The sequence below is a fragment of the Nomascus leucogenys genome, chromosome 2 (genome assembly GCF_006542625.1).
Source record: "Nomascus leucogenys isolate Asia chromosome 2, Asia_NLE_v1, whole genome shotgun sequence".
In the NCBI taxonomy this organism is placed as follows: domain Eukaryota; kingdom Metazoa; phylum Chordata; class Mammalia; order Primates; family Hylobatidae; genus Nomascus; species Nomascus leucogenys.
The window spans coordinates 137756048-137784037 of NC_044382.1; the positions used below are offsets into that span (position 1 = coordinate 137756048).

The 27990-nt window shown below is 38.2% G+C and overlaps 1 protein-coding gene across 1 annotated transcript in view; it reads left to right on the forward strand.

The window, feature by feature from the left end:
- Positions 1–1660: 1660 nt before the first annotated feature.
- Positions 1661–27990, forward strand: part of CHSY3 (chondroitin sulfate synthase 3) — a 276977-nt gene continuing 250647 nt past the window's right edge. Inside the window, exons 1-2 of the mRNA XM_003259917.3 lie at positions 1661–2819; positions 5276–5559. Of these exons, the coding sequence (XP_003259965.1) occupies positions 2018–2819; positions 5276–5559 (1086 nt within the window). The 5' untranslated portion in view covers positions 1661–2017. The remainder of the gene's footprint in view (positions 2820–5275; positions 5560–27990) is intronic.

Consider the following 27990-nt stretch of genomic DNA (forward strand, 5'->3'; position numbering starts at 1 on the left):
TAGCTTTGTATTCTAACTGAAATTTAACTTTGAGAGAGTCCAGTAATCTGTATTCCCAAGTGTCTCTGGGCAAAACCTAGACATGGAAAAGGAGCTTCATTGTCCAGCAGATGAAACATTTAGTCAGACGTGCTCATGCACAGCCAGTGACCGGTGTGGAAAGAACCAGTCCTCCAAAGGCTCCAGGCAGGCCTAGTATTCCAGGGACGCTGCCAGCACCTCGCTGGATCGAGCCATTATGTCTAATGCCATTCAATACCATCCCTTTGCGTTTGATGTCTAAAACAGAAGACTGAAATTTGAAGAGAAGGAAGGACTTGGGATGCCAAATGCACCCCAGACTATAGCTTTATGCACAACCTTTACAGAGAAATTTGTTAATGCTCCCTTCTTCAAAATGTCATATACCTTCAAGTAATTTCTTCCTAACGTAACTAAGGCACAATGATTTTGGCCAATACAGCTTCACTTTTTTTGAGATTCTGTTCCTCGGCAATTTTCCTCCCTCATTGGAGAGGTAAAATTTTCCTGTCTTTGCCTTAGAAAATAAAACGGTTCATAGGCGAGAATAAAAATCATATCCTCCATTTTATTTTTTGATTAAGTTCACCTATTTCATGGGGGTAAGAATTTCTTTCGTTTGTATCTTCAGGGTATTGGCCCTGTGAATGTGTGCCCATTTCTCCACTATTTGCCAGTCCCACCGAGCCAATCTTCTACCAAGACTGAAAATAGACCATGGTTCTCATTTCTAGAACAGATTATCATCAGGAGAACCGAGGGGGAGACCATTAGGCAGCCCCACATTTTCCAACTCAACAGGTGGAGGACATGGGATTTTTACGTTCTTTGGGGATTGAATCCCCACTCACCATCTCCCTTAGCCTTTCAGGATAAGTATTTCCAATCCCTCAGAGATTTTCTTAGGAGAGACCCCAAACGACAATGGGACAATGGTGCTTCTGTGAAGGACTGAGGAGAGCTGGTGGAGGATGCAGGTAGGACGGAAGTTAGGCTGGGAGGAGAGGTGCTGGGATGGGACATTTGGTTTCCTGACAAGTGACCGACTAGAGAGAGAAGGCGCGTAGTGGCAGCGGTAAGAACAACGTGGAAAGGACGGAAAACGCGAGGAGTGGACCTGGGGCGGGGCAGAGTGGTAAGGGTCACGCCAGGACGTACCCGGCTGTGGGCTGGGGGAGGAGAGCCCAGAGGGACAACAACGAACTTGCTGGGGGCTCGCGGACCCGAGCTCAGCCGATGAGGTCAGTGGAGCCTAGGCGCCGGGAGGAGGCCAGTAGAGCCCCCACACACGAGTGTCAGGAGGCCAGCGGAGGGGGCGGGACGGGACGGGAAATGGGACGAAGAGCAAGAGCTGGGGGCGGAGGGAAGAGGGGGCGTCGGCGCTGCAAGCCGGAGGCGGCCCGACAGGGATCGTTTCCTTCCGGAGAGAAGGCCGGCTCCGGACTGAGGCGCGGACGGGGGGCGTCCAAGGGCGGGTGACGGGGAAATACCGCGGCCCGCGCTTCCCTCTGGCTGGCAGCGGTGCCGCCTGCGGCTCCTCCTCCGGGCGAGCTCGGAGCCCGGCGGCGGGGGGAGCGGGAGGCGGGAGCGAGGGCGGGGGCTCGGGAAGGAGGGAGGAGGGAGGGCCCAGGCGCACCAGTGACAGGGTGGCAGCCTAGGAGCGGACGCGTTGCCGCCGCCGCTGTTCCTCCTCCTCCTCCTGCAGCTCCTCTCGCTGCCGCTGCCGCCGCCGCCACCGCCGCCGCCAGGAGAAGTTTCACTCCCGACCCTCGCTCGGAGCCACGGCCCAGAGCCGAGCGGGAGCCCGGCAGGCAGCTGCAGCCCGCGGCAGTCGAGGCGTCCGCGGCGCTCGGACCTCCAGCCGGTGTCGGCGCCTAGGCGGCGGGCTGCGGCCGGGGCTGGGGGCGCAAAGGCGGAGGAGGGGCGGGTGTGAGCCGGAGAACCCGCGTGCGGCGCCGCGGCAGCCCAGCGAGCGTCCGCGCCCGGGGCAGCCGCGATGGCTGTGCGTTCCCGCCGCCCGTGGATGAGCGTGGCATTAGGGCTGGTGCTGGGCTTCACAGCCGCGTCCTGGCTCATCGCCCCCAGGGTGGCGGAGCTGAGCGAGAGGAAGAGACGCGGCTCCAGCCTCTGCTCCTACTACGGTCGCTCTGCTGCTGGCCCCGGCGCCGGCGCTCAGCAGCCGCTCCCCCAGCCCCAGTCCCGACCACGGCAGGAGCAGTCGCCGCCCCCCGCGCGCCAGAATCTCCAGGGGCCACCGCTGCCCGAGGCAGCGCCCGGGATCACCAGTTTTCGAAGCAGCCCCTGGCAGCAGCCACCTCCGCTGCAGCAGCGGCGGCGAGGACGCGAGCCTGAGGGCGCGACGGGGCTTCCCGGTGCTCCAGCGGCCGAAGGGGAACCCGAGGAGGAGGACGGGGGCGCGGCTGGGCAGCGGAGAAGCGGCCGGCCGGGGAGTAGCCACAACGGCAGCGGGGACGGGGGCGCTGCCGCCCCAAGCGCCCGGCCCCGGGACTTCCTGTACGTGGGGGTGATGACCGCGCAGAAGTACCTGGGCAGCCGCGCGCTGGCCGCGCAGCGGACCTGGGCGCGTTTCATCCCCGGCCGCGTGGAGTTCTTTTCCAGCCAGCAGCCCCCCAACGCCGGCCAGCCCCCGCCACCCCTGCCTGTCATCGCGCTGCCGGGTGTGGACGACTCCTATCCTCCCCAGAAAAAGTCCTTCATGATGATCAAGTACATGCACGACCACTACCTGGACAAGTATGAGTGGTTCATGCGCGCCGACGACGATGTCTACATCAAAGGTGACCTCCTTGCGCCGGCTTTCCAGCCTGCCCGCCTCCCCGACTCCTTTCTCTGTAACCAGCCCTAGCCCCTGTCCAGCCCCTCCGCTGCTTCTCTGCCAGCACGTGCTTCGGGCTCCCACAGGCCGTGGCCCGCCCTCCCCATCCCGTGCATCCGCCCTCCGCACCCCGTGCATCCGCCCTCCCCACCCCGTGCATCTCCGCCCACAATTCGTAGCCCGTTCCTCGTCTTCTGCAATCTGGACCCTCCTCACACCTGCCTGGCTTTATTCGCCTTCCTCACTTGCTGTTTTCGGTTCCGCCTCGCGCTTGTCCCTTAGTCTTTACCGTGTGGGAGAGGTTAGAAAAGGGACCTTAGAGATAAACTAAAGGCCATTCCCACTCTGCCCTCCTCTGAAAGCCCCTGCTGATGGTAGTTTCCCCAATCGGTCCAGAGGGGCGTGGTCTTTGGTGCAGGAAGGGAAGACGAAGGATGCTGGCTACAACCAGTCTGGAGATTCAGTGTTCTGGCTTTGAATCTTGCTCTTTTGTTTAAACTGGACCTAGCGCACTTCTGGAACTGCTCAGATTGAGGAATCATCTTCGCTGTCCCGGACCCTTTCCTATGTGTTGCCTTCCCTTTGGCTCAACTCTCCACACACTGGGAGTCCTTGGCCATCCCCACCGCCCCAGCGCGCTGCTCCTTACAACCACTACAGTTCACCACCAAGCCGTCCCCCACCCCCCCGCCACACCTCAATAAAACCCTCAGAGGATGGGCATATTGTAAGGAATTGGTGGTGCGGGAAAAGAAGAAAGCACCCGCTAATAAGCCAGACCCCTGGAACAGCAGACTGTACTAGCACACACTAGTATTGGTTCCTTTCCAGTGCGTTTTGGTGGCCGCGGTGATAAGCAGAGGCTGGAAGTCCTTCCCAGAACCACAGGCAGCCACAGCAAGAAAAAACTTTTTTGTCAGTTTAAAAGAGGTGCGGTCTTTTTCCCGGAATGTGGGCGGCTCTGGACAGAGAATTTCTAAACTCAGCGGATCAAAGTTCTTTAAGTCAGAGAAGTGAATCTTTCCAGTCCAGCCAGTTGCTGAGATGGGGAGGAACGCAAGGGAAGCAGCAGGGTTGTACTGAACGAGGTTTCTCTGTGCTTTCCACATTTCCTTGCTTCTCGGTCGAAGGGGGGCAGCCCTTCCTTATTTCATGCATCTCTACTCGTAGCCTCATTGCTTTCTCCTGATTCGAATAGTACTTTTCACATAATACAAGAAAAACGAACAAAAAGCCAAACAATAAACCCTAACTGTTGCATTTTGGCACAAGGAATTAGTGTAATCATAATAACTAGAGATTTCTTGGGTTTGGATTGGAAGGAGGGAAGTCACTCTAGAGCTGGTTGGAATAGAAAATATTGATAATTGGATACAAAATAAAGAATGGTCTCATTACATGTTTAACAGTGATATTTAGGATTGACTCAAAGAGGAAAGCTTCCTCTACTTTAAGTTCCTTGTCTTGGATGTCTCAAAATTACAAAGGTTTCTTGGCAGAAGTTTGCCACAATTTATAAAATGCATTAACAGCACCTCCTTCTTTCATTTGTTTTAATACTTTGAAAGATTGTCCTTCAGAACATTAAAATGACATATTATTTCAATTTCTATTAAGAGTGAAATGTGTTTTGAATTAAGAACCCAATAATAGCTGAAACTCATTGAGATACAGGGGGCAAGGCATGGGATCAAGATAATGACTGCAGATGCTGTACTCATCAAAAATGGTAGTAAAGATGCTGACTAGGAATATGAAGGAGGTGACTCTCTACTTATTCCAGTGTATTAGCTGCAAAATGTCATTTTTAAACGTTTTTTCCTGAACTTACAAACTGCAGGTGAAACCAATTACACTAATTTTTGACAAACATTTTTTTATTTCTAAAAAGGTTCCTTCCCAAATTAAATTTCAAGACAGGTTTGATTCAGACACCCTCCAAAACTGTGTGGGTTGTATATGACTGAAGTTTAGTTAATGGCAAAACACTGAACTAAACCAATTATGAGTAAAAAATAATTATTAGATATTAACAGTCTGCCAAAACAATGCTAAATACCAGGATTTAATATTATTTTATATTCCTGGGAACTTTTTGTTACTTCAAATGTACTAAGAAACCTGTCTTTACTTGCCTTGTCATTATTTCACCTTTTACAGAAAATTGATGATTGTCAGAGCTGTTATGGTTTTTCAGTGACCTTAACCAGAAGCTGATACAATTTTAATATGTTTTAACTAATAACTATGAATTAGTCTTTTAAAAATAATAGAATATTGAAAGAGGCTTTTTCTTCTTTTCAGTTGTGTAAGACTGAGGATTTTAATCACAATGTTGAAAGTTCTGTCCCTTACCTTGTACATGATAAGTGATTATGAAATAAGGAGACATAGTAATTGTTGCCTTTCTTTTTGTAGGTGATAAATTAGAAGAGTTTCTTAGATCACTAAACAGCAGTAAGCCTCTCTACCTGGGACAGACTGGCCTGGGGAATATTGAAGAGCTTGGAAAGCTGGGACTGGAGCCTGGGGAAAACTTCTGTATGGGAGGACCTGGCATGATCTTCAGCCGAGAAGTTCTCAGGAGGATGGTGCCACATATTGGTGAATGCCTTAGAGAAATGTACACGACTCACGAGGATGTGGAAGTAGGAAGATGCGTTCGCCGTTTTGGTGGGACTCAGTGTGTCTGGTCTTATGAGGTAAGCATTGAGCTGTGATGAAAATGTTCACATAGTACATGTGCATGCCATTTTATAATCTAGGGCAACAATTCTATTCATTCTCTCTGTATCTTTGTATTTACTTGAAAGTGACAGTAGCAGCCCTTAAGGGATACAAGAGTGGGAGATAACTTTCTCATTAGGTGTCAGGCTTGTCTGAGACTTTGTTATTAGCATGCCCCTTAACTTTAAGCAGTGGCCTATACTTATGGCCACATCTCTGGAAGATGCTTATATCCTCCCCTGCTTGATTTTTTGGTGCTTATATACATGTGAATCAATTTCCCTTCTCTAACAAGAGGTTTAATTTTACTCTTCTCTTCAGCTGTAGCCTTTAGCATTTGCTACTGTGCCTTTTTATTTTATTTTATTTTTATTTTTTTTTGGATAGGTGTGTAATGACATCTCTTTGTTTTTAAATGGTTAAAATCTGAAGTTTCTTTGGATATTTTCCAGTGGAAATTTAACATATTTTTAAAGGTATTAGAAAAGTAAACTAATAGTGTATCATTTATGGTAGATGTATTCACAAAATTCCAATCACTGTATTTCCTTAGGCATACAAAAGGAATGAGTTGTCTGGAAAAAAGCAGAAGTTTAAATGGTGTGCAGTAGCTGCTTAGTATTTTTGACAGTTTCCCTAAAATTTGTTTATGTCTATTCTTATGCTATTTTCTGAAGAGGAACCATTATTTAAATAATCTTAGCTATTTATTTATTGCTGTGATCATTTTTATGAAATACTTGAGATTTTTTTCTTCAGAAATTGATTTTGAAATATGATATTTTATTTAACATAGATTTCCTAAAAGATAATTTTAGTAAAAATTTATTTAACATTAAAATAACTGATTGTTTTTAGTATAGTATGTGGTTTTCAAGTAGTTGGAATTTAGTATTATTTTAGCTACCGAGTGCACAGCTTTGTAAATTATATCTTAACTCCTTTGCTTATGTTTTCGAATTTTTCACGTCACTTAGTATAGAAGAAACATTTTGTGAAAATACGTTCCCTGTGAAGTCACTAAATACACAGTTGCATTTGTTTTTCTTGTATTGCAAGTGTAGTCTCACTATAGTTAATTTTGTTTTCTCTTTCATACTTTGTGGTATTTATACTTTGGGGACATATTTTATACATTACAGAAAGTAAAATTTATTAGTCACTTGAAATAGGCATGAAAATTTAAAATGATTATGTTGCTAATTTCTTTTGATAATAAAATGGTAATTTATAAAAACTATCCTACAACTACCCTTTAGGATAAAAATTTATATAAAAACATTACAGTTTAGAGACCGGTAATCTAGAATAAACTCAATGAAATATTTCTTCCCTTGTTATAAAACAAAGTAAAAGACAAAAATATTCAATACAGAGAACATATTCAGTTGATTTTGTTTACATACTGTTATTGTTTTGCAGATATTTACTTTGCATGGATAAGTAAAAAAATATTTGTATGGATAAATAAAATCTCATCTGTAGTTAATAATATAGATGGGAAATTATTGTGTTTTATATGATACTTTATTACCTTAACATAATATATAAAATTTTAACCAAGATAGTGTTTAAATGTTCCTCTTTTCAAGTTCTCATTGGTTCTGCTGTGAAGGCCTAGTCTTCACCTAGCGTTCCATTCATTCATGTTCAAGAGACTAAGATATGCACAAAGATTGGGAGCTCAAAAATTGATTTAATATTTTATTTATAATATAGGCCTTTGTTCTGGTTAAAGTGAAGAGAAGTTATATTGTAGATGTGCACCCTGTCTATTAGATAAGTGCAATCGTAGATCCTTTTATTAACTGATGTAACAGCAAACAGAAGAGATTCCAAGTCTTACAGGCTGTAACCTGGTGAATATAACATTTTCGGTAACTTTTCATAATACATTTGAATTTAGACTGACACTTGACCATCACTGACTTCTGAATCTGTATAAAACTAATCATCTCAACATGTTTTCCTAGCATTATAAAATATTTTCTAGATAAGTACTGTTGACTTTATGTTTTGTTAAGCTATTATATAGAATTTACTTTGTATTGGGATTTCAGTCATTAAAGGAGCTATTTAAACAGTATTTATTTAAGGGAGGCATTGATTTAATTCTAATATAAAATCTCAAAAGTCTTACATAGAGAAATGATAGTAAATTTTATTACCAAGAGATATGTGAAAAAAAGTTAGCAAAACTAGTGAAGATACATATACAAAGAAATTATATCTAAATTTTAATACTAGAATGTGTTCCGTGTTTCATGAGACACCTAAGTAGGTAACTTGGGGCACAGCTGAACTGGGTATAACATTCACAGATCCCATACTTCACTTTCTAATTTGGATTTTATGTCAGTGGAAATGGTGTCCATGTATCATACTGTTCATATTATATAGAAAGATTGGTCTATTCTACTCCAGGTTGGCATTCTCAGTAAAGGTGAAATTTTACATCTGCTCATTAAAAAAGCTATGAAATTGATCATTACTTTTTTTTTCCGTAGTTCTTTTAAAAGCACTATCTGTGATAGAATTTGTGTAAAATTTTAAATTTCCTTTATCTATACCTTTGACAAATTTTAGGACTTTTTTTTTTTTTGGTTTATCCTCCTAACAAAAGTTCTTTCAGAGTTGAGAGTCCTGTTAAGGCAGCATGTTCATGATTTTTGAGTTTGAATAGATGAAATGTTCATGATAGAATGTCATCTTTTAAAAATGGTGAACGTGCTTACAGATCTTATAAAAAGAGAATTGAAAGAATTATTAAATAAAATGTATAAATGTATAGTTTCCTTGAATATGTTATATATTTTTTTAAATCCAGGAATGAAGCTCTAGTATTCTTCTTAACTGCTAAACTGAAATTACTTTCTCTGTGTTTGTATATACTATTAAAAATATATTGTAAAAGAGAAAGAGAGAGAAAGGTGATGGGGGATTTGAACTGGGGTTTGAGCCATCATCCTAACACTTACTAGTTTAATTGTCTTTTGCAAGTTACTTCTGTAAGTCTTGTGTAATTCACCTGAAAGTGGAGATTTTAAGAGTGTTTATCTCATACATTTCAGGAAAGATTAGGTGAAATGATCCATGTAAAGCCCTTAATGTAGTGTCTGGCACATAGTAAATTTTCAATAGATGTTAGTTTTTATTGTTCTAATGTTACAGATATCACGTACTATATTATACAACATGGATTCATATATTTCACTTAATAATTATTAGTAATGGATGGGTGATTCATTTATATCAAAAGGGTCAAAATAAAAAATAAATTCTCAGAGTTAAGCTTTTTTTGGCAAAGAATAAGAAACCAGTATGTTGCAGTATTTTAGAAATATGAGGAATTCAGTATTAGTAAAACGTACAATGGGCCGGGTGCAGTGGCTCACGCCTGTAATCCCAGCACTTTGGGAGGCCGAGGCGGGCGGATCACGAGGTCGGGAGATCAAGACCATCCTGGTTAACATGGTGAAACCCCGTCTCTACTAAAAATACAAAAAATTAGCCGGGCGTGGTGGAGGGCGCGTATAGTCCCAGCTACTTGGGAGACTGAGGCAGGAGAATGGCATGAACCTGGGAGGCGGAGCTTGCAGTGAACCGAGATCGCGCCACTGCACTCCAGGCTGGGGGACAGCGAGACTCTGTCTCATACAAAGAAACAACAACAACAAAAATAACTTACTGTGAAATATGGACACCTGTTTTAAAAATGCATTACAAATATTTGTTTCAGTCTTTGCACCTAATATGTATAAGATATATATAACTGAATTTGAGGATGTTGTGTGGAAAATATTACTTAAGTTATTATTTAATACACATATATAAAGAATCCCAGACAGATCTACATAAGGAAAAAATTACAGTATAGATTTCTAAATAGTTGCCATAACAATGGCCCCCTTTTTTGAGTTTCTCTGGCATCTTCAGTAGGAAAGGAAGTGAATAGTATCTCATTCTCCAGTCACCTCATGAACACCCAGGGGCTTGTCTCTCAAGGCAGTGGGAACCTCCTCCCGGTGTACCTCAGCTCTTTGAGGTAATGATCTGCAGCTTCCGGCCTTTCTCACAATAAGGCCCAGGTGGTCTGGGGAAGTATGTCTTGCTTGTTGGTCTCTTGCTCTTTTTCTCTGTCTTCTCTGCTCAGTTTTTCTATTTCCTTCTCCTTGGTGATAGATAAAATACATTTCAAATGTATTTTGATATGTACTGCTTTTCATCAGGTTCCTAGTAAATTAATGTGCTCATATAGGCCAATCCAGATATCTTAAAAGATCACAGGATGTGCATCCAGACCACAGTAGATCACAGTTAGGGCTCCAACATGGCCTGACCTGTTCAGAATAAAGAGGCCTTTGGTTGAGGGTGAGCCTTACACAGACTGTTTCTTTGTGTGCCTGTGATCATTGGAGAGTCTAAATTGAGATTCTCCCTTTCCCACCTGGGATCGAGGCATCTTGTTTTAAGGCCATATGGCAGTTGTTAATAACCAACAGACTTCATGGGTTACACCTCAAACTTTATAAGCAAAGATTACTAACTGAATGAAGCATGCATGCTCATGAAAAAGTCATTCTATTCTATTCACTCTGCAAGTGTTAGAATTTATTGGCCTCTCCTGTTGGCAAAGATCACACTTTTGGTTGAGCTCTATCTTGGCTACTGCTTTTCTAGAGCTGCAATCTGGCAGTTTGGGAGGCTGCATATGCCTCTTAAACATTGTTTGGCACATAGAGTATTTTAAGGTTTTTAGCTTTTGTTTTTGTTTTTTGACACCTTTAGCAGAGGCAGGCAATCTACAGTTCCCTTCATGTCCTCTTATTATTTATAAGACTCTTCCTTCACATTTATTTTCCCTGCCTGGCTTACGCAGGTGTAAAAGTTTTGATCTTTTGAACTAGATAATCCATATATTGCAAGTTTCATGATCATATTCTGTAGAAAATGAAGTGAGTTTCCAGTGAGACTGAGAGGTATATTTTAAATACTTTATGGAAGAGTTAATATGTTACAAATTTGGCCATTAAAATTGTATATTATATAACATAGTTACATTTTATTATAGATATGTTTTTAGTAAATAACAAAAATGTTCTCACTGTTAAAGATTATTTATACATTCATGTTCATTTTGTGTATTAGCAGAACTGAAAGTTTTGTTTTCTGATTTTGTTTTTAACAAGATCACTTATATTCAAATCATAAGATAATTTGGATTCTGATTATTGTTCTTCTCCCTTCGAAGGAGTTTTGCATTTCTTCTAAGAGTCAGTTTAAGAATAGTTTGTATTTATCATTTTAATGTTTGCAGTAAAATAGAGCCAAAGAAGATATCTATTTCATTCAGTTAAATGTTATTTCAAAGACAGCAGAGTTCTATGTTGGTAAAAATATTTATCTGTAGTTTTAAAAATTATTTCATAAGACTAACTAGATTTTCATTAGACTCCTTAAAGTCTAAAACACTAGAATGTTTTATGTTCAATCTTAGTTCCTTAGTTCCTTAAAGTCTGTAAAAACCCTAGGAAATTACATTATTTCACAAAAGGATACGTTCTGGAAGTGTTTTCCTGAGGTTGTAAGTAATGTCAGAAAGCTATACCATAAGAAACTGAACTATCAGTAAGTTCTTAATAACATATTTTTAAGGTTAAAATGTCTGTGTTATTCTTACAGGGCTGCTGCACATCCTTCTTAGCTTCCTATTCCATATAAATTTCCCCTTTTTTTTTGACACGGAGTTTCACTCTTGTCGTCCCGGCTGGAGTGCAATGGTGCAGTCTTGGCTCACCGCAACCTCCCCGTCCCAGGTTCAAGTGATTCTCCTGCCTCAACCTCCCTAGTAGCTGGGATTACAGACATGCATCACCACACCCAGCTAACTTTGTATTTTTTTTAGTAGAGATGGGGCTTCTCCATGTTGGTCAGGCTGGCCTCGAACTCCCGACCTCAGGTGATCTGCCTGCCTTGGTTTCCCAAAGTGCTGGGATTACAGGCGTAAGCCACCGCGCCCGGCCAAATTTCCCTTTCTTCTAATGTTGATTTTACTCAATCATGAACATGTTTATGCCCCCAAAGTATATTCATATATATGAAAAAGTATAAAACAAGGATTTTGATTTAAAATTCAGTCTTTCAAAATCTTTTCTTGGTCTGATTCAGTCATAATTTAGTTTTTAACTTTACTAAAAGCAGTAAGCTTATCACACCTACTCTTCCCACTCCCATCCCACTTGTCAGATGAAATCATCATGCATTGATTTTGTAAAACTTCTTTTCTTCCACACTGTTTTCTTCATTATACAAAATAAAATTGCATTCTGAGTTGATGGAGAAGCATGATATGGTAAGCGTTGTAGGCTTAGATAGTTCATTTTTATCACTAACTGATGTCTTATCACCTAAATTGTGACAATTTATGCTTTCCAAGAATATGATTTACTACATTTATGAAAAATGTGAAGTTTGGAAGATGTCTACAGGCAATTCGAAATAGGCTCTATGATAACAAAAATACTCATATTAATTTAAAAACTTTGAATATTCTTTCTCTTTAATTGATCACAAACATTCTAATTTCCTGAAATAATTCCAGGTCAGTTTCCTACTTTCCCTTTCTTTGTCTTGGTCTCCAAAAAGCTATGTTTTGGGAAACATTTATTTTAGTCTCTTTTCTACCTAGTGAATTATGCTGAAATTACAGAGAAATATATTCTACTATATAACTATATTGCATTTAATTTTTATTATAGCATGTTATTTTTGCACCAGGTATAGCTGTTAATCAGGCATTTCAGTTAAAAAAATTCATTGAAATTAGAAACAAAATCAGCTTACTGAGTTACATGAGTCATTATCTGATGTTACTGAACCACAAGAAAGCCTAAGTAAACTGAAAAATTGAGGAGTTGCAGTTCTTCACAATTCTAATGTTCTCTTAAATACTGTCCTAACCATTAAACAACATTCTAGTTGAGGCTTAACTACATATAAATCAGTTTGAGTCATGATATGTGTTTAAAGATACTCTATCTTAGAAAGTGTATAACAAGTTTCTGAATTAACTGAATCAAAATAACATGTGTTTAAAAAATAAGCAGGCACAATTTTGGAAGTAACAGATGAACGAAATGCATTTATTAATTTTTTGAGATTTAAAAAGTTTTACTCAACCTTTGTAATTTTGAAAGCTATGCTAATCATTCTTCACAGTCAGTGGTATCGGAACATGTCATTATCTCTTTCAGTTTCATTATTTTTTATTGCAAAGCTATTTGTTTATTTGTAGAGTTTCTGTGTCTCAAAAAGTGGTGGTTGAAAGAAATTAATATGTGTAATATTAACATAGATACTTTATAGTAAAATAAAATTAAAATGTGAAGAAATAAGAGAAAAGTATGCAGAAAATATGATAAAACCATAAAAATACATGTTGGGTTCCTGTTTTCCTGGCATGAAAGAGAACTCTAACTTCTTTTGATACTGAGACCTGAGAAATCTCCCCCAGAGAACAGAAGGCAGTTGTGAGGGATGTAGCAGATCACATCCTTAGCACCACTTCTATAAATAGAGTAGCATGGTTTAATTTGGATGTTCCTTATTAATTCCCTCAATAGAAGCCAGGGCTACAACTCAAAAGGGCAATTCTACAAAAGAAATTCAACTTAGAGATAATGCAGTTATGTTCATAGCATACTACTATTTGGTTCCTTGCTTGATTTTATTTTAAAATTTAGAATAATCTTCAAAGAGCCCTTCAAGGCTGTTATGTCTCACTCAAATGTTTTATATTAGGTTGCCCAACAGGAAGTTTGAGATATGCATATTGTCTGCTGAGAACCCAGAGTGTGGCTATTGTGTTGTTGATTAACGGCAGATCTATAGTTATGCTTTGCTAATCAAGAGGAGGGTAGATATTAAATATACCAACCGCAAATGGAGGAAACCAACCAGGTAAGGACAGGATGGCCCCTCAAACTGAGGAGCACTGAAGAGGTTCAGAGAATTCTAAACAGCTTGGCTTAGAAATGTGGTCACCTAGCTACTGAGATGATTATTTCAAAGATCTGCTTTTATAATAATAATTTAATTTTAAGGTAAAACTTTCATGTAAAAATTAAAATATGGAAAAATCAGCATTTTTATTAAAACAGTGTATTTTAATAATCTGATATCCTATTGTACAGAAATAAATGTTATATGAAGTAAGGATATTTAATATACGTGAGTATCTCATAAAATATGAAAAAATATGGTGTTAAAATAAATTGAAAATGTTCTGCCTTAGAATTCAGTCATTTCACATCTTATGTAGCTAAATGATTTTATTTGCTCAAATGTATTTATTGAGCAGTTTTTATCAGCAGTAAACAACACACATGCCTTCCTTGTCTTCATGGAGTGGATAAGGAGGAGGAGTCAGGCTTCCTACTGATCTCTTGGTTTCAAATCTAATATAGAGTTGGATTTCTCATCTCTGACATCCTTCTAAATTGTTTTTTTTTTTCATTATAGGTCATGAAATATCTCTAGTTGGGTCCAGCTTTGGTACCTCTCTCAGAACTAGGACCAAATTATTATTTGAGTTTTCTTAAGTAAGCCTCTTCTTTTATTTATATATCTATCCCTTGAAGAGGAGAAAAATAAAGACATTTTTAGTAATTTTCTTGTATATTAATATATTTTATGCCTGTTGAATCACACAGATAACTAGGATTTTGTATTTTAAGTTTAGCACTAGATTACCTGGCTTCTTACTCTAGTTTTGCCATTCACTAGCTGTGTGGCCTTACACAAGTTATTTAACCTCTCCGTGCCTTAGTTTCCTCATCTATCTACAATGGGTCAGCCCTCATATCTGAGGTGCATTGTTTCTAAGACCCCCATAGATACTAAAATCTATGGATGCTAAAGTTCCTTATATAAAATGGTGTAGAACAATAGGCCTTCCATATCTTTGGATGTGGATGTTATTACAACAGAGAGCCTGTTGTATGTAATAACAGTGCTTACTCCCTAGAGCTGTTATGAAGATTAAACGAGTCAATGCAAATAGGAGCATTCAGAGTAATGTCTCCCAGTGTTAAGCATTCTACAACTACTAGCTATTTTTGCAGAAGCAGAAAGGCGTGAAATAGTGCCAACTTCACAGAGCTGTTGTGAGGCATAAAAAGGTCAGTGTATTAGAAGCCCTTAGAATAATGCTTGCCACACAATAAACTCTCCGTAAAGGTTAACTATTATTACCATTTTCCAGCTTATAATGTTTATGTTATTTGTTCGCCTCATGGGAGTGGGATAATGTTGATTGGATAGGTTTTCATTGCTGTTTCTTTTTGTATGGTGGGCTTTGCTGTAATAGGGAAGGTGTTCATTCAGAGTGGTTCCTGGCAGCACAATAGAATTTTCAATGGACTTTGAAAAGATTCTGATGCTGGACCCCACCCTTCATCCATTATGTCAAAATCTCTTACAGGTGAGGCCTGCAGCATGGCTAGTGTTTAAAACTTCTCAGGTGACCCTAATTTGGCTTCAGGGTTTCGACCACTGTAAATTTGTTTTGTCAATTTTCCATATTCAAATATCAAGTCTATTTTAAAACTATTTGTTAAAAGTTAGTTTTGCTTTGTTTTCCTTTGGGGAATCACAGGAGAGTAATGAACACTTCTGCATTTCCGTTCTTGTCTGGCCCGTTACTCATCTGTTCCAAAGAACTAATCATTGGACTTTAAGACAATGGCTACAAAGCCATCACTGACAACTGTATGTTTTCTCATGATCTGATTTTCATGGTTCATATATTAATTACCTTTTTCTTAAAAAATATCCAAGGTGGATTTTAAAACATTCTCATAAAGATATGTTTTTACTGTACAAGGCTTAAGGTTTATAGTTGTGTTTACTTATTATATCTTAGTAATACATAGTAAGAGAGTTCTTATGAATGGAATGTCTACAATGGCTTGATTGCTTTAACATTGACTTAAATAATTTGATCTCTTATGGAAAAAGGTGTCAGAACTACATGTGTGATTAAATAATAACTTTTTAGATTTTTTAAAAGCTTAAATGGGTAGTTTTGATTCTATGCCATCACTCTCAACAAATTGTTTCGAGCCCACTGCTATAGGTGACTGCTATGATGGAGGAAAGTACAGGATACACAGGAGTTTAAGGGAAGAAATGCCTGAGGAGAGCAGGAAAATGCTTCCTCCAAACTGGAAGTAACACATAGGGGCAATACCAGTTGAGTGGGGATGCATGGGCAGGCAAAGGTGGAAGAATAGCACACTGGATAATGTGTTTGGTTCCAGCATATGTACAGGTGGGAGATGTGAGGCCCAAAAGCTGTAGTTAGAACCCAATTATGAAAGGCTTTTTATGTAATGCTCAAAGGTTTAGATCGTACATTGTAGATCAGTGATTCTCTTTTTTTAAAAAAAATTAATTTATTCTGCTAATATATTTTTTAGAAGGTAAAATCATGATTCTTGCAAAAATATACACATTGAAGGTCTTATTTATTTCATCAATTAATAAAGAAATAATAAGTTACCAACTGTTCAGAGAAGAACTGAAAGACAGTTACACATATCAGTATTAGAGAATGCTGGGATAAATGTGCAAATAGATGCAAAGGTAGGAAAACTGTTAATATCTATAAGGTGTTGTCAATTAATCAGTTGCACTCAGTGGACATAGTTGGTGTATTAGTCTTTTCTGACACTGCTGATAGATACCTGAGACTGGGTAAATTATAAAGAAAAAGAGGTTTGATGGACTCAGAGTTCCACGTGGGTGGGGAGGCCTCACAATCATGGCGGAAGGCGAAAGGCACATCTTACATAGCAGCAGGCAAGAGAGAGAATGAGAACCAAGTGAAAGGGGTTTCCCCGTATAAAACCATCAGATCTGGTGAGACTTATTCACTACCATGAGAACAGTATGGGGGAAACTGCCTCCATGATTCAGTTATCTCCCACGGGCCCCTCCCACAACACATGGGAATTATAGGAGCTACAATTCAATATGAGATTTGGGTGGGGACACAGCCAAACCATATCAGTTGGCATTCTGTCAACGACACTGATTTGTATAAGTATAATAAAACATTTTTATTCTTGTATATTAACAAGTTATAGTTGTATATGTATATATAAGGTAAAAAGTGGTGTAATGATTTTTTATACAATGTGGAGTGATTAAATCAAGCTAATTAACCTATTCATTACCTCAAATATTTGACATTTTTTTCTGAAGAGAACATTCAAGATTTACTCTTAGTTATGTTGAAATGTACAGTATTCAAGTATTAGCCATATTTACCATGCTGTGCAACAGATTCAATTAAAAAAACAAACTTATTCTTTCTATCTAATTGAGGCTTTTTAATATTTGATTGTCATCCCCGTATTTACCCCACCTGAAATCCCTGGTAACCACCATTTTACTCTGCATCTATGAGTTCATTTGCTTTAGATTCCACATAGAAATGAGGACATGTGGTACAGTGGTCCCCCACTAATCCACAAGGAATAGGTTTCTTTTTTTGTTTGTTTGCTTTTTGTTTTGAGACAGAGTCTTACTCTGTCACCCAGGCTGGAGTGCACTGGTGCGCGATCTTGGCTCACTGCAACCTCCGCCTCCCAAATTCAAGTGATTCTCCTGCCTCAGCCTCTGAGTAGCTGAGATTACAGACATGCGCCACTACGTCTGGCTAATTTTTGCATTTTTGGTAGAGATGGGATTTTGCCATGTTGGCCAGACTGGTCTCGAGCTCCTGATCTGGTGATCCACCCACCTTGGCCTCTCAAAGTGCTGGGATTACAGGTGTGAGCTACCATGCCCAGCGAAGGAATTGGTTTCAAGACCCCTGGTGGATGCCTGAAACTCTGTGTGGTATTGAACTCAATTACCATCAGCTGGAACACATTTCGGATCATGTCTTCCATCCATAAATTTAACACCTTTCTGTTATAACTAAGCACTTATCACACACTGTGGTTGTAATTTTTACAGTTTGAAGTGTATCAGTAAAACTAGCACTAATTTCTTTCTCCTTTGTAATTTCATGGATAGAAGTGTCATTCTTACATTAGACCTTAGCAGCCCCACCATATGATTTTTTTTCTTTTTTATTTAAGACTGTGTTTCACTCTGTCACACAGGCTGGAATGCAGTGGTACAATCACGACCCTCTGCAGTCTCGACTCCTGAGATCAGGTGATCCTCCAACTTCAGCCTCCCGAGCAGCTGAGACCGCAGGCATGCACAACCATGCCCATCTAACTTTTTTATTTTTTTGTAGTGACGTGGTTTTGCCACGTTATCCAGGCTGATCTCCAACTCCTGAGCTCAACTGATCTGCCTGCCTTGGCTTCCCAAAGTGTTAAGATTATAGGCATGAACCATTGTGCATAGCCGATTTTTTTTCTTAAGTCCAGAACTTTTACCTTTTCACTCCTAGGAGACATTATGTGGCTTCTCTTTGGCATACCAAAATTGCCAGCATCACTACTCTTGCACTTTGGGGCCATTATTAAGTAAAACATGTACTATGCACAAGCACTATGATACCTTGACACAAGCATTATGATGCCTTGAGCACAAGCACTACGATACCTTGACAGTCAGTCAGAGAAGCGAGGTGGCTACGGAGTGACCACCAGGCAGGTAGCATCTACAGCAGGGATCCACTAGATAAAGAGATGACTCATGTCCATGGCAGGGTGGAACAAGATGACTCAAGATTTTATCACTCTATCAGAACTGTGTGCAATTTAAAACATATAAATTGTTTATTTCTAGAATTTTTCATTTAATATTTTTGGACCAGAGATGAGTACAGGTAACTGAAACCATCCACAGAAAGTGAAATGGTGGATTGGGGAGGACTACTGTATTTGTCTTTTTGTGCTTGCTTATTACGTTAGCATAATGTTCTCCAATTCCATCCATGTTGTCGCAGATGAGAGAATTTCTTCTATTTTTACTTTAAAACAGTTTTATTTTTAATTTGTATGGTATATGTTGTATATATTTATACAGTACATGTGATTTTTTGGTACAGGCATACAATGCCTATATCAACTCAGGGTAATTGAGATATCTGTCTTCTCAGGCCTTTTATCATTTCTTTGTGTTAGGGACATCCCAATGTCATTGTTACGGTTATTTTAAAATATACAATAAACTATTTTCATCTATAGTCACCCCATTATGCTACCAAATACTAGATCTTACTCATTCTATCTAACTGTATTTTTGTACCCATTAACCATTCCCACTTTAACACACTCTACCCACCCCCAGCCTCTGGCAACCATCATTCTACTCCCCATCTTCATGAGTTGTTGTTGTTTTAATTCCCACATATGAGTGAGAACATGTGGAATTTGTCTTTCTGTATCTGGCTCATTTCACTTCGCATAATGCCCTCTTGTTCTATCCATGTTGTTGCAAATGACGGGATTTCATTCTTGTTTATGGCTGAACAGTAGTCCATTGCATACATGTAGCACATTTTCTTTATCCGTTCATCCACTGATGGATACTTAGGTTGATCCCATATCTTGGCTATTGTGGGTAATGCTGTAATGAACATGGGTGTGCAAATATCTCTCCAATGTACTGATAACATTTTCCTTTGGATATATACCCCAAAGTGAAAATGCCAGAACATTTGGTAGTTCTATTTTTATTTTGGGGGGAGCCCCCATATTGTTTTTCATAATGGCTATTCTAATTTACATTCCCACCAAAACTGTACAAGGATTCCCTTTTCTCCACATTCTCACCAACACTTGTTATTTTTCATCTTTTCATAATAGTCACTCTAACAGGCATGAGGTGATATCTCGTTGTTTTAATTTACATTTCCCTGATGATTAGTGATGTCTAACTTTTTTTTTCACGTATCTGTTAGCCATTTGTATGTCTTTTCAAAAATGTCAATTCAGGTCTTTTGCCCATTTCTTAATCATATTATTTGTTTTCTTTCTGTAGAATTGTTTGAATTCCTTATATATTTTGGTTATCAATCTCTTACTAGATATGTGGTTTACAATCATTTTCTTCCATTGTATAGGTTGTTTCTTTACTCTGTTAGCTGTTTCCTTTGTTGTGCAGTGATCAATTATTCTTAGAATTACCTGGAGTGATGTAATTGGTCTAGAGCGGTGCCCATGCGTAGTATTGTTAAAAATCTTTCCGGGTGATTCTAATGAGCAGTCATGTTGGAAAATCAATTCTGTAGATAATGGGGAGCTTTGAAGAGTTCTGAGTAGGTGAGCACCGTGATCAGATTACCTCTTGATGGCTGGAGCATAGAAGGATGTATTGGAGGTTTTTGTTCTTAGAGATTGTGACAATGATGACAGCTATTCCCCAGATCCAGTGAGAGATGAATTTTGAGTCATAGTGGAAATGGAAGTGAGGAGATGGACTTAAGAGCTAAGGAGGAAAGATAATTTGTAGAACTAGTGATTGATTAGAGATGTAGGAGCGGGATGTGGGCATTTTTAAGATGATGCCTAGGTTTTGGATTTGGATGATAATGATATTCCTAGAGATAGGGTATAAGAGAAGAAAAAGAAACTTAGGTGGTTGGTGTGCTTTAGCCATTGGGAGAGGGTGAAGAGGAATCAGTTTTGCTTTGTGAACATTGAGTTTCATTCATTATTCATTTACTCAACAAATACTTATCTAGCATCTAATATGCCAGGCACTGTTCCAAGTGCTGGAGTTGTAGCAGTCAAAAAAATAGACAAACATCCGTAACTTATTTTATAATGGGAAAGACAAAATATAAGCAGGGGAAATGAATGCAGGGTGGTAGGTGTGCAGTTTTAAATAGGGTGGTTAGATGGACCTCACTGAGAAGATGATATTTAAGCTATGCAGATGTCTGAGGGAGTAGCTTTTCTGCAGGGAAGAGTAGGTGGACAAGTCCTCAGGAAAACACAATTGGCAGATCAAGAACTAGGCAGAAGGCAAGGGAAACTAGAATTGAAGAAGGCACTTTGGGACAGTAGTAAAAGGGAATGAGAGAGGGAAAAACATGGGAGATGAAGGCAGATATCATGTATGGCTTTGCAGCCATTTGTGAAAACTTTGTAGTAGAAAAGTAAGGATCATCTAGCTGAATAACTTTCCCAGATTAGGCAGGCAGGGGTACAAATCCATTGTGAGTATTATCAGACTGCATAAATGCATTTGTTTTAAGTAAATTATATTCATGAGTAAAGTAGTTAATATTTAAAATTAAAAAGAAATTGTATCACAGCCATAGAATTAAAAAGTTTAATTTGTTTAAGATTTGATTTATTAAACTTAGTAATTTGTTTGAAAATTATATAAAATTTAAATTCTATTTAGTGATTTTAACTAAATCACTAATATAAAATGGTTCAAACACTAAAAAGCATAAAAATACATATAATGAAAAATCAATTTCTGTTCTCTATCTTCCTAGAGAGCTTCCCCCAACCCCCTACTAACCACTCTTTTTTATATTTCCATAGTTTCTCTCAAACATTAGACAACTTGATACATACGTTACCTCCTCTACCCTCAATTTTTGTTTATCTCAAGAGGTGGCGTATTACTGACATTGTTCTGAATGCTTTTAAAATTAGAATTAACGGCCAAGCGCAGTGGCTCATACCTGTAATCCCAGCACTTTGGGAGGCCGAGGCGGGCGGATCACGAGATCAAGAGACCAAGACCATCCTGGCCAACATGATGAAACCCTGTCTCTACTAAAAATACAAACGTTAGCGAGGCGTGGTGGTATGCGCCTGTAGTCCCAGCTGCTTGGGAGGCTGAAGCACGAGAATTGCTTGAACCTGGGAGGCAGAGGTTGCAGTGAGCCGAGATCATGCCACTGCACTCCATCCTGGTGACAGAGTGAGACTCCATCTAAAAAAACAAACAAAAAAAATTAGAATTAACTTTCTGTAGTTATTCCTATGCCAGTACCTAGATATCATCCTTATTCTTTTTTTTTTACTTTAATGCTGCCTAGCATTTCCTACCAATTGAATTATTGTTTTAAGAGAAGTGCATGTACTTCTGTGAGAGCAAGAGGAAAATGCATTGCATAGCATCCTCCAATTAACACACAAATTCCCAACCTTTTTAGACTACTAAAAAAATTTTCAAAAGAGGAGCAAATTCCTCAAATAATGATTATCCCTCTTTAATATGTCTCATTTGTTTATTCTACATTTACTGAATATCTCTTGGGAAAGACATACTTTGCTGGGTGGTGGGATAGTTGAGTTCTCTGTCCTTGTGGAATTTGTATTTTCATGGAGGGAGATATAAAATAAACAAGTAAACAAATAGATGATCACAAACTCTGAGAAGAAATGAGCTAGATTGTGCAGGAAAGATTAAATGCAGAGGCCACTTCAGATTATTTCACCAGGGAAGGCTTCTGGGAAGAGGTGACATTTGAGCCCAGAAGTAAAGCGTAAGAATGAACCTGGGAAGAGTTGACTATCCAGACTAAGGCCTTACTGAGATGGTGTAGACTTGGTTATGGGCTAATGTGGTTGATATATAAACATTCAGGGAGAAATGACACGAGAATAAGGTTCCAGAGAGGCAGGAGCCGGATGACGGAAGAGAAGTTTAGTAAGAGAAATGGGAAGGCTTGAAAGATTTTAAACAGCTGAGTGATCTGCCTTATTTATAACTTCACGTTCTTTTTAAAATTTTATTTTTCTATTGACAAATAAAAATTGCATATTTCTGTGGTGTACAACATGGTTTTGATATATGTATACATTATGGAATGGCTGAATCAAGGTAATTAGCATGCATTACCTTACATACTCATCATATTTTTGTGATGAGAACACTTAAAATCTACTATTTTAGTTGTTTTCAGGTATACACTATATTATTATTAACTATAATAATCACAATGTACAATAGCTGTCTTTAACTTTTTTCTCTTATCTAACTGTAATTTTCTATCCTTTGATCAAACTCTCCCAATTTTCCATTCCGCAACCTCTGATAAACACCATTCTCCTCTCTGCTTCTATGAGCTCACCATTTTTATTTTTTAAAAGAAATGCTTAGTGTGATCTGAAAGGTACAAATTGTGATATTAAAACACATTTTAGGTATTCTTGAATATTTCTTATACTAATGTGTGTGTATATATGTATGTGTGCATGCATATATATGCATTTATATAAAGCATTTTTCACTGTATGAGATTGTGAGGGCAGTTATGGAGATTCTTTATTATTAAATGGCCAGTAAGAGGATAATTGACATAAAGGATAATAAATCTCCAGTTGTAAACTTGAGCTTCTGTGTATTTTATGTGATTTACCAGACCTTGAATGCAATATATTCTGTCATTGAGAGTTTCTGAATTGGGATTACAAAACAAATTTGGGGCCATTAAAGCATATAGCATGGAACTTGATCACACATTATTATTTGGTCATGAACCAAAGTTCTTTTTATTTCCCTTGAAAATTCAGTTTAGATGGCTGACTTATTGATTATTTACATGATATTGTTTGTCAAGCCCACAGGTTATTTTTGTAATACAGAATCATTTAACAAAGTTTCCATCTGAAATGCCTTTAGTTTGGTGTGCCAAATCTCTTAAGATACATGTCTTATTTTGTGAAACTGGAGTTTAGATTTATGAACATATAGTTTTATTTTGGGTCTTAATTGAGTTGTAGGTACTTCTACTGTAAATAGACTGAGAGCAGCATAACCTTGGATTAATTTAAAATATAAATCCATGTCATTGATTGTCCACCCATATAATTGGTTATGTTAAGATTCATGTGATTCCCCTATGGTTGTTTAAAATTCTGCATTTCTCATATTTGAGCTTCATCTTGTTTTGGTTTCCCTTTCTTTTTTAGTAATCTTAAAGAATTATGCAGTTGTGGTAAATCAAATTTTAGCAAGAATGTCTTCTGACTTTAGAAATTCTATGGAAAGATTTACATAATCAAATAACTTCTGTTATTCAGTGTTTGCTCTTCTGATGACATATTTTACAGTTTTGTTTGTGTTTTTTTCATTGGTTATAAGCATATAGTTGATTAATACTCTTGTTGGTATACGTATTTGTTACCATAATATTTATATATTCAATTCACGAACTTCTGCATATAGATTGTCTAACACCTGGTCAAGTATGTAAGTAATTTTAAATTTATTGAAATTGATCTGTTGTTTTATTTAAAGAGCATTTAACAGTGTACCACAAATTGGTTTCGTTGAAACCTAGGCAACCTAATGAATGATAGTGTATTAATAATAAAACAAACTTACTTGAAACAAACTATAAATGTAGATATTTTCTTGAGGTCCTATAAGGTCCTGATTTACGTAAATTTTAGGATTCTGTTTTTTTCTTAACTAAGTTCTAATTTTTTTAGATTTCAACTAAATTTTCTTTTTATGTTCTTTATGCCTCTAATATTTCTTTGTTTTCTGGTTTCATATTGTTCAGTGCTATTAGCAGATTTCATTTTGCCTCAATTCATTTTAGAAATGGTTCATTTTCTGTTAAATACTACCACATTGCTCTGGAATTCTTGGACACATGAATTTCAATTACATTTTTCTTAAAAACTTTTGACATTTTTAACAAATGGTCACAAGAACTAAGTTTTGTGTTTAGGAAACTGTGTTCATAGATTCAAAAATCAGCCTACCCAAAACCCTTAAAATATCCAAGCCTATAAAACTTAAATTTCATTTGAATTACACCAAATATCCATTTCATCAAGTATGTCGTTTGCAGGATTGATTGAAACAGTTGATGACAAGTGAAATTGAGTTCATCAAATTTGGCAGACAACTGTAAAGTGTGTCTGTGAATAATTGAAGGAAAATGCATTTCGTTGTTTCTCAGGTTTTATTGTATAGTGGCACATATCAGTTTAGTGTGTAAATAAGTAATAATACTGATAATTCCTGGTTATGTAAAACATTTACACTTGTATTTTTTTTAAAGAAACTGTATTTTCATTTTATTTTTTCCCAAAAGATTTGTGGTTGAACACATTACAGGAACATTTTTTTAAAGGATTGGAATGGTTAATCCCTTTCTTGTTTTCCATTTCTCCATGTTAGTGTTAAATTCCAGTTTTTGTGTGTGTGTGAGTTTATAGGATATGTAGTTGACCTGAAGCCCCCACAATTCCTAGGAAAAATGAATCAAGAATGATAATTTTATGTGATTCTTATTGGCCAATTCATGTGGTTATTAATCATAAATTTTAGAATAGTAGAAAATTATGAAAATACATTTTTAAAACTTTTAAGTTCGGGAGTACATGTGCAAGATGTGCATGTTTGTTACATAGGTAAATGTGTGTCATGGGGGTTTGTTATATAGATTATTTCACCGCCCAGGTATTAAGCTTGGTATCCATTAGTTATCCTTCCTGATCCTCCCTCTCCCCACTCTCCACCCTGTGAAAGGCTCCAGTACTCAACTTCACTGATCATTAGAGGGAGAAAATAAATTTTTTGTTAGTTCATATTTGTCATTTTTTCAGTAGAATAGAATTTACATGGCTTGGCCACATTAATCTAGAACTGTATCTAATAGTTTTTATTTTTAAATAAAACAAGTTTTTTAATTTAACAGTTTGGTAAATAATGCTGGCATCATTTTGTACAGCTGCTTTGATTAGCTTTGTTTCTTTTCGATGCTGTATTTACAGTTGAAGTAAATTTAGGTGAGTCTCTGCATCATTTTAACACTTAAGGTATCATTGTAACTTGTGGAGGAAATGGCAGTTGGAACAAAGACTTACTGTAGCATAAAAACCAGTATAGATAACCTAACTAAATGCCGATCTGTAGCTCGGTGTGGTTCTATTAATTTCTACCTTCTTTCATTATAGAATCAAAACTATGCTAAACAAGTCTCAAATATCTGGTATTTTATTATGCTGCTGATGAACAATAATCTAGATGTTTGAACATTTCTGAGTGTATAAAATAATGATAGTAATAAGCATAATATGTAGCTAAAACAATATTGACCATTCTTTATGTACCAAGCTGTGTACTGGGTGCTTTAACACAGTTTTCTGAGCTCTAAAGGGGATTGAGTGAGTTCCTTTACCCTATGCCACAAATGAGGGAACAGGCTCAGAGAAATTTAATAACTTGCCCAAGATCACACAGCTAGAGAGTTGTTAGGGTCTTGCTTTGAGTTCTGGCTTATTTCATCTCAAAGACGATATATTCTTCTCACAATGTTACATTGAAATTCTGCTTGTGAATTCAAAGAATGGCATTTCATTTTTATTTTAAAACCACAGTGTCAGATTGGAATAGACAAGGTCAAGTATATATAATATAAGGAAATGGGAAGGAAAAGAGGTAGGTGACAAAGGTCAGACAGTAAAGGCCCAGAATGAACTACTGTCATCCATTTTAGCATTCTCTCTACTAGACAGTTGGAGCTAGAGTCACTTTGTTGTTGGAGGAGAGATCTGTGAGGAGTGAAAGAGATCAAAATTGCTACATCTCTTCTAGTCCTTAGCATGTTTACAAGAAAATTATGTAAGAATAAAGTTTTCATTTTCGGTAGAAACAGAAAATTGTATCTTTTACTGTGCCTCAGGGCAAGAATAAAAATATAGGCTGTCAGTTTTATTTAATGTAATTGCTTTTCTTTCAGCTATTCTATTTAGGAACAAAGTGCACATGGGACATGGACACACACATCACACTAGAATTTCACTTGATGGGCTGTATTCTGAAAACTCATCATTGTCGCGGAACATGTTCCTTGTTCTGGTGATTAGTGTAGGTTAGAATGAAGATTTCTCATTTGCTGCTGAAAAATATATACACATAGTGGAAATTTCTCAGGAATAGTTAAATAGTAAAAATAAAAACACAAACTAGCTACAACTTTGTTGAAATCCTTATTGCTCCAGGAATTTTTAACATTAGTGTTTAATAATTTTTAATTTCTAGAAGTGTCTTTTACATTTCTTTATATTGTTAGTAAATGCTTGTGAAAATCTCTATGGATAAATGGGGTTATTACCACTTTTGTTAAAGTTACTATAGTAAGCAGGTTTGTGTTGAATTTAGCCATATGCTTAGCTGTTGATAGAATATGAAAATGATGGTGCTCCAGATAATCTCTTTAGAAAGGTACAACTATTTCTGGAGTTTAAACAAAATGTAAAGTCATACAGTAAAAATATCAGGACATCAGAGTATACCTGAATGAATGTATTGGAAGTACTTACCAAGTATAAAATTCTATGCCTTCGGGCATGGTGGCTTAAGCAAGCATGGATGGAATCTTAGCACTTTGGAAGGCCGAGGCCGGCAGATCACCTGAGGTCAGGAGGTGAGACCAGCCTGGCCAACATAGTGAAACCCCATCTCTACTAAAAATACAAAAATTAGCCAGACATGGTGGCTCATGCCTGTAATCCCAGCTACTCAGGAGGTTGAGGCAAGAGAATCATTTGCACCCAGGATGCAGAGGTTGCAGTGAGACAAGATCTTGCCACCACACTACAGCCTGAGCGGCAGAACCAGACTCTATCTCAAAAAAAAAAAAAAGCTATGCCTTATTCTAACCACATAACCATTTTTCTTGAAGAGTGTAGCTATGGAAACAAGATAGCCAAGTAAGAATATGAGTCACATAGAAGCTAACATGGCATTGATAAGTCATACATAGATAAGAACCATAGATTTTTGAAAGGAGGCATCACTGGCGGGGTATGAAGTTTTGGCTGGAGGACTTCATGAAGTTGATCTTAACTTGGAAAAGCAGGTAGATAGACTTTCCAAGCATAGAGAAGGAATGAAACAAGGTGAGCTGCACATGATGCCCTGAGGGGAGGACGGTCAGGCTAGTTTCACCTACATCAAAGCTGTAGATGAGGCAGTCACAGAACCAAAAGAGGAAACCCGAGACCCTACCCCCATAAGGCTGACTGCATCAGTGACTACCTAAGAGTCCCAGCTGTTGTCAAAAAGCCATGGGAAGACTACAGATAAGATGACAGCCACAGAGGGACCACGAAAAGTATGAAGGAGAATACTCTCCTACTGCTGGGGATTGAGCATCTCTTGTACCCTACCAATTAAAGTAACATCTTAGAATTCTGGGAACACATAGGTAACTAGGTTAATTTCATTTTATTTTGGAAACAGCTTTATGCAAATTTGTGTCTGGTGCACATCAGTCTTTCCAATTCAGTTGGTTTTAAATTGCCTTTGTCTCAGCCTCCTGATTTTATTACAGTCTGCCTATAGCAACAGTTGTAAGGTCATATATCATGCTAACTGAATTTTTTTTTGCCATTTTTAATAATGCACCGAAAATAACTCCTGTTTAGTGTGGCTTTGAAAATAATTTA